This window comes from Salvelinus sp. IW2-2015, linkage group LG33, assembly GCF_002910315.2.
Source record: "Salvelinus sp. IW2-2015 linkage group LG33, ASM291031v2, whole genome shotgun sequence".
Taxonomy (NCBI): domain Eukaryota; kingdom Metazoa; phylum Chordata; class Actinopteri; order Salmoniformes; family Salmonidae; genus Salvelinus; species Salvelinus sp. IW2-2015.
In genome coordinates, this window is record NC_036872.1 from 22178643 (window position 1) to 22192089 (window position 13447).

General features: G+C 41.1%; 1 protein-coding gene across 1 annotated transcript; it reads right to left on the minus strand.

Moving 5' to 3' along the window:
- Window positions 1-4280: 4280 nt before the first annotated feature.
- LOC111957465 (T-box transcription factor TBX5-A-like) lies at window positions 4281-10272 on the minus strand. The gene is given in 7 exon segments (XM_023978294.2): window positions 4281-4758; window positions 5384-5422; window positions 5424-5485; window positions 5488-5521; window positions 7577-7700; window positions 8156-8250; window positions 9051-10272. Coding segments are annotated over 7 exon segments (645 nt in total). The 5' UTR covers window positions 9174-10272; the 3' UTR covers window positions 4281-4590.
- Between the last annotated feature and the right edge of the window lie 3175 nt (window positions 10273-13447).

Here is a 13447-nt window from a genome sequence, read left to right on the forward strand (position 1 = left end):
GGGCGCTTACAGCATCAGTGGTTTTACTGTTTACTGTATGTCTCTGTTTTTGCTGTATTGCAGATTATATTAAACTCAATGCATAAATACCAACCCCGCTCCACATCGTCAAAGCAGATGAACAATGGGTTTGGTTCCAAGAACACAGCCTTCTGCACGCACATGTTCTCAGAGACCTCATTCATCGCCGTGACATCATACCAGAACCACAAGGTACTGAAACACTGAAAGACAAAGTCATTATTTTTAGTTAACAAAGTCACATTTTTGTTCATCTTATTTGGTCAGATATTTCTGGATTATTTTGTCATAGATACAATTGAATTATCCAGGTCCTGTTGTGCAGATTATTTAAATGAGTTGCAGCTAAAGCAGGCCAGAGTTGTCTTATGGGTGTATCTTTTTTTCCATGTGAATCAGTGCATTATTCCCCAGGGTCACTGTTCTCAATTCAACATGTCAAGTTTGATAACAGTGTGTACACTTCACAGGGGCAGTTCTGACCTGTTCCTTTCCTTTGATCATGTCTGTTATGGTTCCAGCACCAGAGAGCGCTCTCTCTCTCTCTCTCTCTCTCTCATTCAATGGGCTTTATTGGCATGGGAAACATACAGTTGAAGTCGGAAGTTTACATTACACTTAGGTTGGAATTCACTGTATCACAATTCCAGTGGCTCAGAAGTTTACATACACTAAGTTGACTGTGCCTTTAAACAGCTTAGAAATTCCAGAAAATGGTGTCATGGCTTTAGAAGCTTCTGATAGGCTAATTGACATAATTTGAGTCAATTGGGGTGTACCTGTGGATGTATTTCAAGGCCTACCTTAAAACTCAGTGCCTCTTTGCTTGACATCATGGGAAAATCAAAAGAAATCAGCCAAATGCCTGAAGGTACAACGTTCATCTGTACAAACAATAGTACGCAAGTATAAACACCACGGGACCACGCAGCGTCATACCACTCAGGAAGGAGACGCGTTCTGTCTCCTAGAGATGAACGTATTTTGGTGCGAAAAGTGCAAATCTATCCAGAACAACAGCAAAGGACGCTTGTGAGATGCTGGAGGAAACAGGTACAAAAGTATCTATATCCACAGTAAAACGAGTCCTATATCGACATAACCTGAAAGACCACTCAGCAAGGAAGAAGCCACTGCTCTAAAACCGCCATAAAAAAAGCCAGACTATGGTTTGTAACTGCACATGTGAACGGCTGTCTAATGCCTCCTCCTCGGATGAGGAGAGGCGAGAAGGATCGGACCAATACGCAGAGTGGTTAGTGTCCATAATTTATTAGCATCGAACTGAACACTATAATGAAACAAAAATAACAAATAGAAACCGACAAACAGTCCCGTGTGGCACAACGACTACACGGAAGACAAACACCCACAAAACCACAGTGAAACCCAGGCTGCCTAAGTATGATTCTCAATCAGGGACAACGATTGACAGCTGTCTCTGATTGAGAATCATACCGGCCGGACACAAACATCCCAACATAGAAATACACATAGACAAACCACCAACTCACGCCTGACAACTAAATAAATACAAGAAAAAGGAAAACAGGTCAGGAACGTGACACATGGGGACAAAGATCGTACTATTTGGAGAAATGTCCTCTGGTCTGATGAAGCAAAAATAGAACTGTTTGGCCATAATGACCATCGTCATGTTTTGGAGGAAAAGGGTGAGTCTTGCAAGCCGAAGAACACCATCCCAACCGTGAAGCACGGGGGTGGCAGCATCATGTTTGGGGGTGCTTTGGCTGCAGGAGGGACTGGTGCACTTCACAAAATAGATGGCATCATGAGGGAGGAAAATTATGTGGAGATATTGAAGCAACATCTCAAACATCAGTCAGGAAGTTAAAGTTTGGTCACAAATGGGTCTTCCAAATGGACAATAACCTCAAGCATACTTCCAAAGTTGTGGCAAAATGGCTCAAGGACAACAAAGTCAAGGTATTGGAGTGGCCATCACAAAGCCCTGACCTCAATCCAATAGAAACATTTGTGGGCAGAACTGAAAAAGGTTGTTGTGAGAAAGAGGCCTACAAACCTGACTCAGTTACAGCAGCTCTGTCAGGAGAATGGGCCAAAATTCACCCAACTTATTGTGGGAAGCTTGTGGAAGGCTACCGAACGTTTGACCCAAGTTAAACAATGTAAAGGCAATGCTACCAAATACTAATTAAGTGTATGTAAACTTCTGACCCACTGGGAATGTGATGAAAGAAATAAAAGCTGAAAATAAATCATTCTGTCACGTTCTGACCTTAGTTCCTTTTTATGTCTTTATTTAGTTTGGTCAGGCGTGAGTTGGGTGGGCATTCTATGTTGTTTTTCTATGTTTTGTTCTAGTCGTTATATTTCTATGTGTTTAGCCTAGTATGGTTCTCAATCAGAGGCAGGTGTCGATCGTTGTCTCTGATTGAGAATCATACTTAGGTAGCCTGTTTTCCCACTATGGGTTGTGGGTAGTTGTTTTCCGTTTTAGTGTTTTCACCATTCGGGACTGTTTCGGTTTTCATTTTGTTTCTCTTGTTCTTTTTATATTTTGTATTCATTCTCATTAAAAGTTATTATGGATACGTACACGCTGCATTTTGGTCCTCCTCTCCTTCCACCAACGAAAGCCGTTACACATTCTCTCTACTATTATTCTGACATTTCACATTCTAAAATAAAGTAGTGATCCTAACTGACTAGAATACATGTCAGGAATTATTGAAAAACTGAGTTTAAATGTGTATGTAAACTACACTTAAGGTGTATGTAAACTTCCGACTTCAACTGTATGTTAACGTTGCCAAAGCAAGTGAAGTAGATAATATACAAAAGGGAAATAAACAATAAAAATGGACAGTAAACATTACACTCACAAAGTTCTCTCTCTTCTGTCATGCAGGCACACACACAAAGACATGCAATACAAATTCAATGTATGCGTTCAATAATTATATTTTTGCATACAACATTTTAAACTATTGAATTCAAATAAAAATTCGACAGAAATTCAACTTTCTTTGATTCAAATTACACTTCTGTTGGCATTGATTATAGCTCCATAGTAAAGGCCCACGTGTATTGTGATAAATACATCCCTGCTTAACAAAAGAAAACACAAACCAACCCATTGTGACGTTGACAGTGAAAATAAATATTTTTCACTCCAAATGTTCCAAGACCAGTATATTTGGCTTGATGTATTTAAACCTGGCGACTGTTTAGGGAAGCAGTTTACACTGGATCTTCTGCGGTTAGAATTTATTCTGTCAGAACATGGGTTCCATGTTTTGGTTCCAGGGAGATCTCTTTTGGGTTCCAGATAGAACCCTTTTGGGTTCCATGTAGAACCCTCCGTGGAAAGGGTTCTACATTGAACCCAAAAGGGTCCTTATAGGAACCAAAAAAATATTATTCAAAGGGTTGTCCTATGGGGATAGTCAAATAACCCTTTTAGGTTCTATATAGCACCTTTCCTTTCTAAGAATGTGGTTCTGTGAAGATGTTCATGTGCTATCCAGAGTCCCCAAATCCACCCCTGTTCAGGTCCAGATCCAACATTCCTTATGGATCAGTAGGATACAGTATAACACAGGACTGGGCTGGGGTGTTAAGTGATCTAAGGAAGTATGTTGTGTCCCTGTCAGATCACCCAGCTGAAGATAGAGAACAAACCGTTCGCTAAGGGCTTCAGAGGCAGTGATGACATGGAGCTGCACCGCATGGCTAAGATACAGGGGTGAGTACAGCCTCTCTCTCTCTCTCTCTCTCTCTCTCTCCTCTCATCTCTCCTCTCTCCTCTCTTTTCTCTCTCTTCTCTCTCTCTCTCTCTCTCTCTCTCTCTCTCTCTCTCTCTCTCTCTCTCTCTCTCTCTCTCTCTCTCTCTCTCTCTCTCTCCTCTCTTTCTCTCTCTCTCTCTCTCTCTCTCTCTCTCTCTCTCTCTCTCTCTCTTCTCTCTCCTCTCTCTCTCTCCTCTCTCTCTCTCTCATAGTGATCTACAGTAGAGGATTCTGTGGCCAAATTATGTCAATTAGCCTATCAGAAGCTTCTAAAGCCATGACACCATTTTCTGGAATTTTCTAAGCTGTTTAAAGGCACAGTCAACTTAGTGTATGTAAACTTCTGAGCCACTGGAATTGTGATACAGTGAATTCCAACCTAAGTGTATGTAAACTTCCGACTTCAACTGTATGTTTCCCATGCCAATAAAGCCCATTGAATGAGAGAGAGAGAGAGAGAGAGAGAGAGAGCGCTCTCTGGTGCTGGAACCATAACAGACATGATCAAAGGAAAGGAACAGGTCAGAACTGCCCCTGTGAAGTGTACACACTGTTATCAAACTTGACATGTTGAATTGAGAACAGTGACCCTGGGGAATAATGCACTGATTCACATGGAAAAAAAGATACACCCATAAGACAACTCTGGCCTGCTTTAGCTGCAACTCATTTAAATAATCTGCACAACAGGACCTGGATAATTCAATTGTATCTATGACAAAATAATCCAGAAATATCTGACCAAATAAGATGAACAAAAATGTGACTTTGTTAACTAAATAATAATGACTTTGTCTTTTCAGTGTTTCAGTACCTTGTGGTTCTGGTATGATGTCACGGCGATGAATGAGGTCTCTGAGAACATGTGCGTGCAGAAGGCTGTGTTCTTGGAACCAAACCCATTGTGTTCATCTGCTTTGACGATGTGGAGGCGGGGTTGGTATTTATGCATTGAGTTTAATATAATCTGCAATACAGCAAAAACAGAGACATACAGTAAACAGTAAAACACTGAATGCTGTAGCGCCATCCCACTTGTAGAATGATATTCAATAGGGCCACAAAATTGCCCTTCTGTCTACTCTGGACCCATGCTAAATTGTTAATTTCCAGATGTGTCTCTTTTTGTACCAATTTACTGGGTGTATCTTTGTTGTGGTCCCTCTCTAGCGTGTGTGTGTGTGTGTGTGTGTGTGTGTGTGTGTGTGTGTGTGTGTGTGTGTGTGTGTGTGTGTGTGTGTGTGTGTGTTGTGTGTGTGTGTGTGTGTGGGTTGTGGTGTGTGGTGTGGTTTGTGGTGTGGTGTGTGTGTGTGTTGTGTGTGTGTGTGTTCGTTGAGAGACCTATCCTAATTGATGTGATAGTCCCACCAGGCATGGGTACGAGGCATGAGCTAATGGCCCTGAACGTCATTACATCATTATTGTGGTTACCGCTGTTTAGTCAGCAGCACTATCCATCCTCACACACCACACACACACACACACACACACACACAACACACACACACACACACACACACACAACACACACACCACACACACACACAGCACACACACACAGGGTGAGAAGAAGTAAAGGACTGACGTGTCACAGGGTCCAGGTGGTTGTTAGTGAGTTTGAGTTTCTGGAATGGAGACAAGCTGGCGTGTCCAGTGGCTCCCAGTGGCTGGAGAGTCAGGGTGGCACGACAACCTCCTGGCATGGCCGGCTCTGCCTTCCCGAAACAGACCTGACACACACACAACACACACACACACACACACACACACACCACACACAACACACACACACACACACACACTACACTGAATTCACAAGTCGACAACTCAAACCAAATATCTAATTACAAATTGGACGCTGATGTGCATGTCAGATGGCCCTGCTTTGACCCAGCCCTGCCTTTTCTGCGCCACGCCACTCGTACTGTATGTCTCTCTCTCTCTCTCATCTCTCTCTCTCTCTCTACTCTGCTCTCTCTCTTCTCTTCTCTCTCTCTCTCTCTCTCTCTTCCTCTCTCTCTCTACTCTCTCTCGTCTTTGCTCTCGTCTCGTTCATCCTCTGCCGTCTCTCGTCCTCTTCTCCTCTCTCTCTCTTTCGTCTGCGTCTCTCCTCTAGGGTTGATTAGAGTCTTAGCTCTCTCACTCCTCTCTCTCTCTCTGCTGTCTGGTGCTTTGATCTTGTAGATGTTGATATTGTCTTTCTCGATCTCGATATCTCTTCCTCTTCATTCTCTCCTCCTATCACTCACACATTTTTGTCCTTGTGCAAGAATGTTCATAAGATTTCAAAGTGGCTCCGTAGATTTCAGTCGGTCAGGAGGCTGTGACACTCTCTCCACACACACACACATGCACACACACACAGTCTGGCCATGCTCTATACTGTCACACTGGCACAGGAGACACACAGATCTGACGTGCCTCTGGCTGTATCTATTATTATCTATTCTTATTATTAGACCAACATCCTCCTCACATTTAAACTGCTTTCAACATGAAGAGAGACACAGCTGGCCCCCATCAGTGACATCAGGATATGTTAATACCAATCCAGGTGTTAATCAGAGCGATGGATGACGTACAGGCAAATCACAACCATGTGAGCATGAAAGATGTTTCCAAAAATGATCATCCTTGTAGGACAATAAACTAATCTGATCTATTTCAAACAGGCTAAATGTTCTGGTTCACATTAAATACAATAGACTATGACGTGTGTGCGTGTTGTTGTCGGTGTGTATGACTTCTTAAGTTGGAATCTGTCCGAGAAGAATGCCTCCAACTGGCCACAACTGGACCGAGCTGGAAAACATGTTCACTGAAGTTATTTCACGTCTGTCAAATGGGACAGGGAAATGACAGAACACCACGGATATTTACAAACAAAGAACCTCCCTTAGAGGGAGATCTACCCACGCACAACAGCGTTCACATTAGACATTAACATAGGTCCTTGTCCTAAACATGACTGAAAATGGGCCATCTGCCTCCCATTGGGCCAGTGGGATCAGCTGAATGAAGCGTCTTTTAGGGTGCCACAGGGCATCATCACGTGACCAGGGAGAGGATGACAGCCTCACGCAGCACAAGTGGGTTTAGATCTCCCCTGCAGCCTCATGCTGGTGTGGACCTCAGAGAGACCCGGTCTTTAATCTGCCCGCCACATGAACCCATGGTACTGAGACTGAACCGGTGGTCAGGGACAGGGGGAGTGGCGCGCGGCCAGCAGGCAAACACAGGGAAATAGGCCACAGGGCACGGGGCACGGGGTAGGACTAGAACATCACTGCAGCATTTTAGTAGGGCACTGTGTTATATATTTCTCTCTCTGTGATGTTAAAATACAGCATATAGCATTTTATCATGGGCGGCAGGTAGCCTAGCAGTTAAAAATGATGGGCCAGTAAGCGAAAGATTGCTGATTTGAATCCCAGAGCTGACTAGGTGAAAAATCTGTTGAGCACGGCACTTCATCCTAATTGCTCCTGTAAATCGTTCTGGATCAGAGTTTCTGCTAAATGACTCAAATGTAAATGTTATCAGCATAGTGTTATTGGGATGAAATCTCTAATAGGAGAGATAGATATAAGCTTTGCTCCTGGTTTTCTGATACTTTGAAGCTTGAAACTTGACTGGGTTATTGGGTGTGTTGAGTCAYTTATAGGCTACTAAACCCATTTCAAGTATTTATTCCATCAGCTTATGAGATAAACATTAGTCTACATTTAACACAAACAATACACATCAAGTAGGCTATTTAAATATGCAAAGATGTGATATGAAGCTTGCCATTTATTATCAGCGAACTTGTAGCGGTGGTCATCTGCTGGCACGATATCCATGAGGAGAATATACTTGCTTTTAGGGTTGAGGCCCGTCACCTTCACCTTGTAGCAGGGGAACATCCGCCTGGTGAGACAGGAAAACCACCGACCGTAAGGAACATAGCAAAAAAATGCAATATCCGTAGGCCTATCACTGAGGCATAACAACCATCGCTGCAGTTGTGAGCAAAAACCGAAACAAAACATACTTGTGATAATTATAGGCTAAATAAAAATGTTAGGCTACAAACATTAATCACAAAAATGTGACTAAATATTTGAAGGTTTAACAGGTCTATAGGCCAAGTAGATTCGTTTTTATATTTTCCTAAATGCTCCTTGGTAATTACCATATAGCCTAAACCAAAGTAAAAAGAGAGAAACGATATGTTTGTAAGTTTATAGGGACACGATTTTCATTCTCAATCTCACCTAATACAAAAATACATTCAGAAAAGAATAGGCTACTTTTACTTTTTCAAAGCATTCAGCACTGATGTTTGAAGAAAAAAATGAAGAGATTAAGACAGGCAATTTTACCTTCCCGCCTTAGTGATGATCATCTCTGTTCCAACCTCGTGGAATTTATCCCACAGTTCCCGCTCTTGCATGTATACTTTTATTCCATCCATTCCCTGAGAACAGAGAGAACAGAGGAGATAATAAATATATTAAACATTTAAACCAAAGACCCACTCCCTCCGCCATGAATGTCCTACCAATAGGTCTACACAAACTTGTTATTTGAACATTGTAAAAACAATAAATAAATAAAATAAAAATATGTTGGCCTGTAATGCCTGCCCATTTACATTGTATTTCATCTTAATGAGACTAGGTCGTATTATTGTAACAGGTTTACTTTACATTAATAACAATAACTAGTGTAAGACTATGTATTACATACATAGGCCTACACTGTTAAACAGGCTACTGAAGGTTTCACATTTATCCGTCAACAACGATATTTTAACGGAGTTTGACAGAGATTTGACCAGAGAGAAGCAGTCAGTCAGTGTTGCTCTGGGCATGTTCTTGGTAACCAACCGACAGTTTAGAAACCAAATCTAGGTCATATTCAGCTCCTGCATTCCTAAAACGGATTGTTTGTTTCTGCTTTGACATGACATGGACTCCTACCTAGCTGACTTTAGTTATTATATTGGGGGAATAAGCTAATCGTTTAAATTAGTGGCCTAGGCCTATATTATTCTGTGAAAAAACACAGGTATCTCTAATAGGCTAAAACACCGTAGATTACTAGCCTAATAATTATATTATTTTTGGAATTTTTCCATATCACTTAAGGAGAAAAAAATCATGCAATTTCGGTGCATGCAAAAATCGTCATCACCCACAATTTAAAAATAAATGGAAGTGCATCGTTTTTATGTTTAGAACAATTAAACACACGCGCACACACGCGGTTAGTTACCTGCTGTGTGCACGTTGTCTGCGGTGAAGGTGGCGAGCTCAGGGAGCGAGTATGATTCTCCGGTTTGTTCTCTTTCGGTGAGTCCTTGTCGGTGTCCACGTGCTCTTGGATGGCGTTAGCCATGACACTACCTGACACGGAAGGACACACGGACGGGATAGACGCAACACACACACACTATTATCTGATATTATATTATCAGTCAATACTTTACTATTAGCCAATTAGACCTACTACAGAGACCATCATTCCATATTCCATTAAGCTAATAGCCAAAGGAGATAGGCCTATATGGACGCTGTATTTTCAGAATCATCGGCCTAGGCCTATACTGTACACTGTGTGTAGAAAACAATAAGAACACCCCCCCAATCACCACCACACTTTTTGCCCTCAGAACAGCCTCAATTCATCAGGGCATGGACTCTACAAGTGTAGAGTGTCGAAAGCGTTCCACAGGGATGCGGGCCCATGTTGACTCCAATGCTTCCCATAGTTGTGCCAAGTTGGCTGGATGTTCTTTGGGTGGTGGACCGTTCTTGATACACACGCGAAACTGTTGGGCGTGAAAAACCCAGCAGCGTTGCAGTTCTTGATACAAACGAGTAGCACCTACCATACCCCATTCAAAGGCACTTAAATCTTTTGTCTTGCCCATTCACCCTCTGAATGACACGCACACACAATCCATTTCTCAATTGGCTTAAATATCCTTCTGTAACCTGTCTCCTCCCCTTCATCTACACTGAAGTGGACTTAACAAGTGACATCAATAAGGGAAAACAGCTTTCACCTATTCACCTGGTCAGTGTCTATGTCACGGAAAGAGACGGTGTTCTTAATGTTTTGTACACTCAGTGTATATCCGGATTCAATTATATGCTTAGTTTATCATCCAAATGAAAAGCGTTCACTAAAGCGTGCATTATAGGCTACWTTGAAACGTTGCAAAATAAAGCAAATATGGTTTCCACTAATATATTAACATGTTGACTGTAGAGCTGATAATATTGACTTGAATTCAATGTGCAGCTCAGTCTCATTTCACAGAAAATATGCCAAAATAATAATGCAATTCAAACTAAAAATATACTACCAAATAATCTGTTTTATGCATTTTGAAACACGTAAAGAAACATGCTCATGCACAAATGGTCTAGATAATCAAATGAAACAAATTAAGAAATCAAATATCAGTAGGCTAAGACTTTGTGACAAACTATTATTAGGCTATATTGAAAATAATTTCATGATTATGTCACATGGTGGGCATATTAACAACGTAATAATAACAACAATAATAATATCAACAATAACAACAACAATAATAATCATCACCATCATCATCATAATCATAATCATAATCTAATAACAGTCTAATAATGAATAATGTAGTTTATGCATACATGAATTTAGGCCTATAAATAATGTATCAATAATAACCTAAGAATAACACTATTTTAGGCTACTAGAAATCAAATATGTTATTAGTAAGCTATACAATGATATGATGCTATAAACTGTGAAAGATCAGGGTACATTGGTAAAAAAAAAACATTGTTTTCGATATATTATTGACTATAACATTTCTAGTGACGCTAAAGGCTCTTTCAATCTGCAAAACTGAAGCGTTACATATACGCGATAGAAATGTAAAGGTCATTTCCAATGGAGCCGAAATATGCAGCGTTTACCGTGAATGCAGTCTCCGCTGAATCAGGAACATTGACTTTAAATTTCAATCATGCTGTAAAACTGAATTTACGCGATGAGACTGAATAGAGCCCAAAATCTAAACAGTGTTTCTAGATGACCGATGAGAGATCCAGTTTGACTTATTGTAGGTAAAATCCCAGACTGCACATGAATATCTCTCACTGAACAGCATCCGAGTTGAAATATATATGCTATGTGTGGTAGCCTACTTATTTTTCTGTGTATTTTTGTACTGTCAAATAATGTGGCCAAATCAGCTACTTCTATTTAAAGTAGCCTATTTGATAGTATTTTCAAATAACATCCTATAAATAGCCGAAACTATTTACAAATACTTGTTTCCAAAAACACATGATTTCAAATACCCATAGGACCAAACTGSGTTCAAATGCATATAGTATTTAAATATTTGTGTTTAAAATTTAACTTTGTGTATTTGAGTATTTTCACATGCCAATATTTTCCAAGTGTATTTCCAAATAGGCCTACATTCCAACATTAAACTACTTTTATTTTCAAAATAAAAAATATCCAAATACTTAGCCTACTTCGAAATGACTTTGAAGTAATGGAAATCCCTACGTTAAATAGTATTTGAACGCAGGTCTGCACTATACATCAACTCTGGACAGGAACGTCATGGAGTCCGCGTCTAAAGCCAAGCTGCTGAGACTAAACAACACATTCATACTCAAACACTTCTCAAACACTCCCTACTCTTTGGGTGTAGGCCGCCTACCTTATGCGCTGTTCTGTTTCGTCCCTGGAGAACACAGTTCAACGGTCATCCTGGTGTGTGTGTGTGTTAAATCAGTGTCCCGAGTCGCTGTGTTACCTATATCCGAAATTCAACGGTCTCCTGGTGGGTGTGTGTGTTGTGTGTGTGTGTGTGTGTGTGTGTGTGTGGTGTGTGTGTGTGTGTGTGTGTGTGTGTGTGTGTGTGTGTGTGTGTGTTGTGTGAAAATCCGTGTCCGAGTCGCTGTGTTACCTATATCCGAATTCCAAGGCCACACTCATGCACTTAAGTACCCGAATTAATTAGAACACTTTGTGAGCAGACTCCGTCAGTAACGCATATATACCGTGGATATCATACTGGACGAAGGTTTATATACGTCTTAGTATTTTAAAACTGGATTGTAGCCTATGTCTGGACAACTTTCTACAATGTTGATCTGACTGTTGTCGCAGCCAGCCTGGTCGCCCTCAAGAGACCCCCGTGTTCCCGCTTCCTCCTCTCTCTCTCTCTCTCCGTGCAGGGGAGCTCTCAGTTTGTCCCTCAAATCAGCAATGATAGCTTCAAGGATCACTTCGTTTTTCAGCCCCACCATCATACCCCCCATAGCCTATACTCCTAATTTCTCTCTGACAACCGCAAGTGTTCCATATTTAGGATGCCTAATTCAGGAGTCAAATCGATCAAAGTAGGCCTATCACAACTTCAATATTATCAGTCACTGAAAGATTGGATCATAAGATGTCTCTCTCTCTCTCGCTCGCTCTCTCTCTCTCTTCTCACACACACACACACAACAACCACACACACACACACACCACACACACCAACACACACACACACACCACACACACACAACACATACATCACACACACAATGAGAGAGAGATAGAAAACATGTGTAAATGGGGGGGTCGTCGTTTTATCAGGATTTGGTTTGGTTTAATAGCATGAAAGTAGACTACCTAATCCCTATTGAAGAGAGGAGCAACAATAAATAAATACACGAATGCATTCTCAGAATATAAATAGCTAGGCTAGCCTAGACATGTATATTATCTCATAGGCTACCATCCCCCAAAGCAATTTGGTGCAGTGAGCGCGAATATGTCTGGATTACTGACAATCGAGATAATCAACCGGTTGCGCGCATTACCGTGCAGCTCTAGACCAGAGTCAACCGGAGTTGAAAGTTGAAGGGGTCAGCGCGAGGTAAACTGGCGTTCGTTTGGACTCGGCTCTCTCCGGTTGGCGAAATGAATTTGACTCTGATTTCCATGAAATAATCCATCCGCAATCACACACACTGAAATAGTCTGTCAGGGCTACATTGCAGATGTTGAGATGTAGTCTATTATAATAGCCAAATTGTGTTAAATTATAGACCTGCGCATTATGCGTTGGTGTAAGAAGTTGTCTTTGTGTAGGCCTAAATAATTATAGCATATAGGCTATTTTATATACTTTTCTCACATTTTCTTGGCTTCGACTCATAGGCTACCGATAATGACGCCATATCCTTGACATTCTTCGTTGATATTAGTTCATGTTCTTCAAAACGGTCATTTTTGACGGTAATAAACTCATTATTACAAGTTTCCCACCAGAATTTGGGCTGTTATATATGCAGTGTCCCGCGCGCCCTAACGCGCAAGTTTCCCTTCAACCTAACAATTATTTTCTCAAGTGATAGCCTAGCAGATCATTTAATAATAGTCCTATATTAATAGTCTTATATTATATGCTTTCATAAATATATGCTAAGTAGGATAGATCTCTATTTTTATCACAAATAAAAAGACAAACGGCTATAGCCTGTAGGCCATGCACCTCTCCAAAACAGACCAGGTTATTTCAACAATTGTTGTGTCTTACCGTGTTCAGATGTCAGTTCAGCGCTGGGACATTTATAGTCTATTGACTCTATTCGGTCTGTAGACTACTA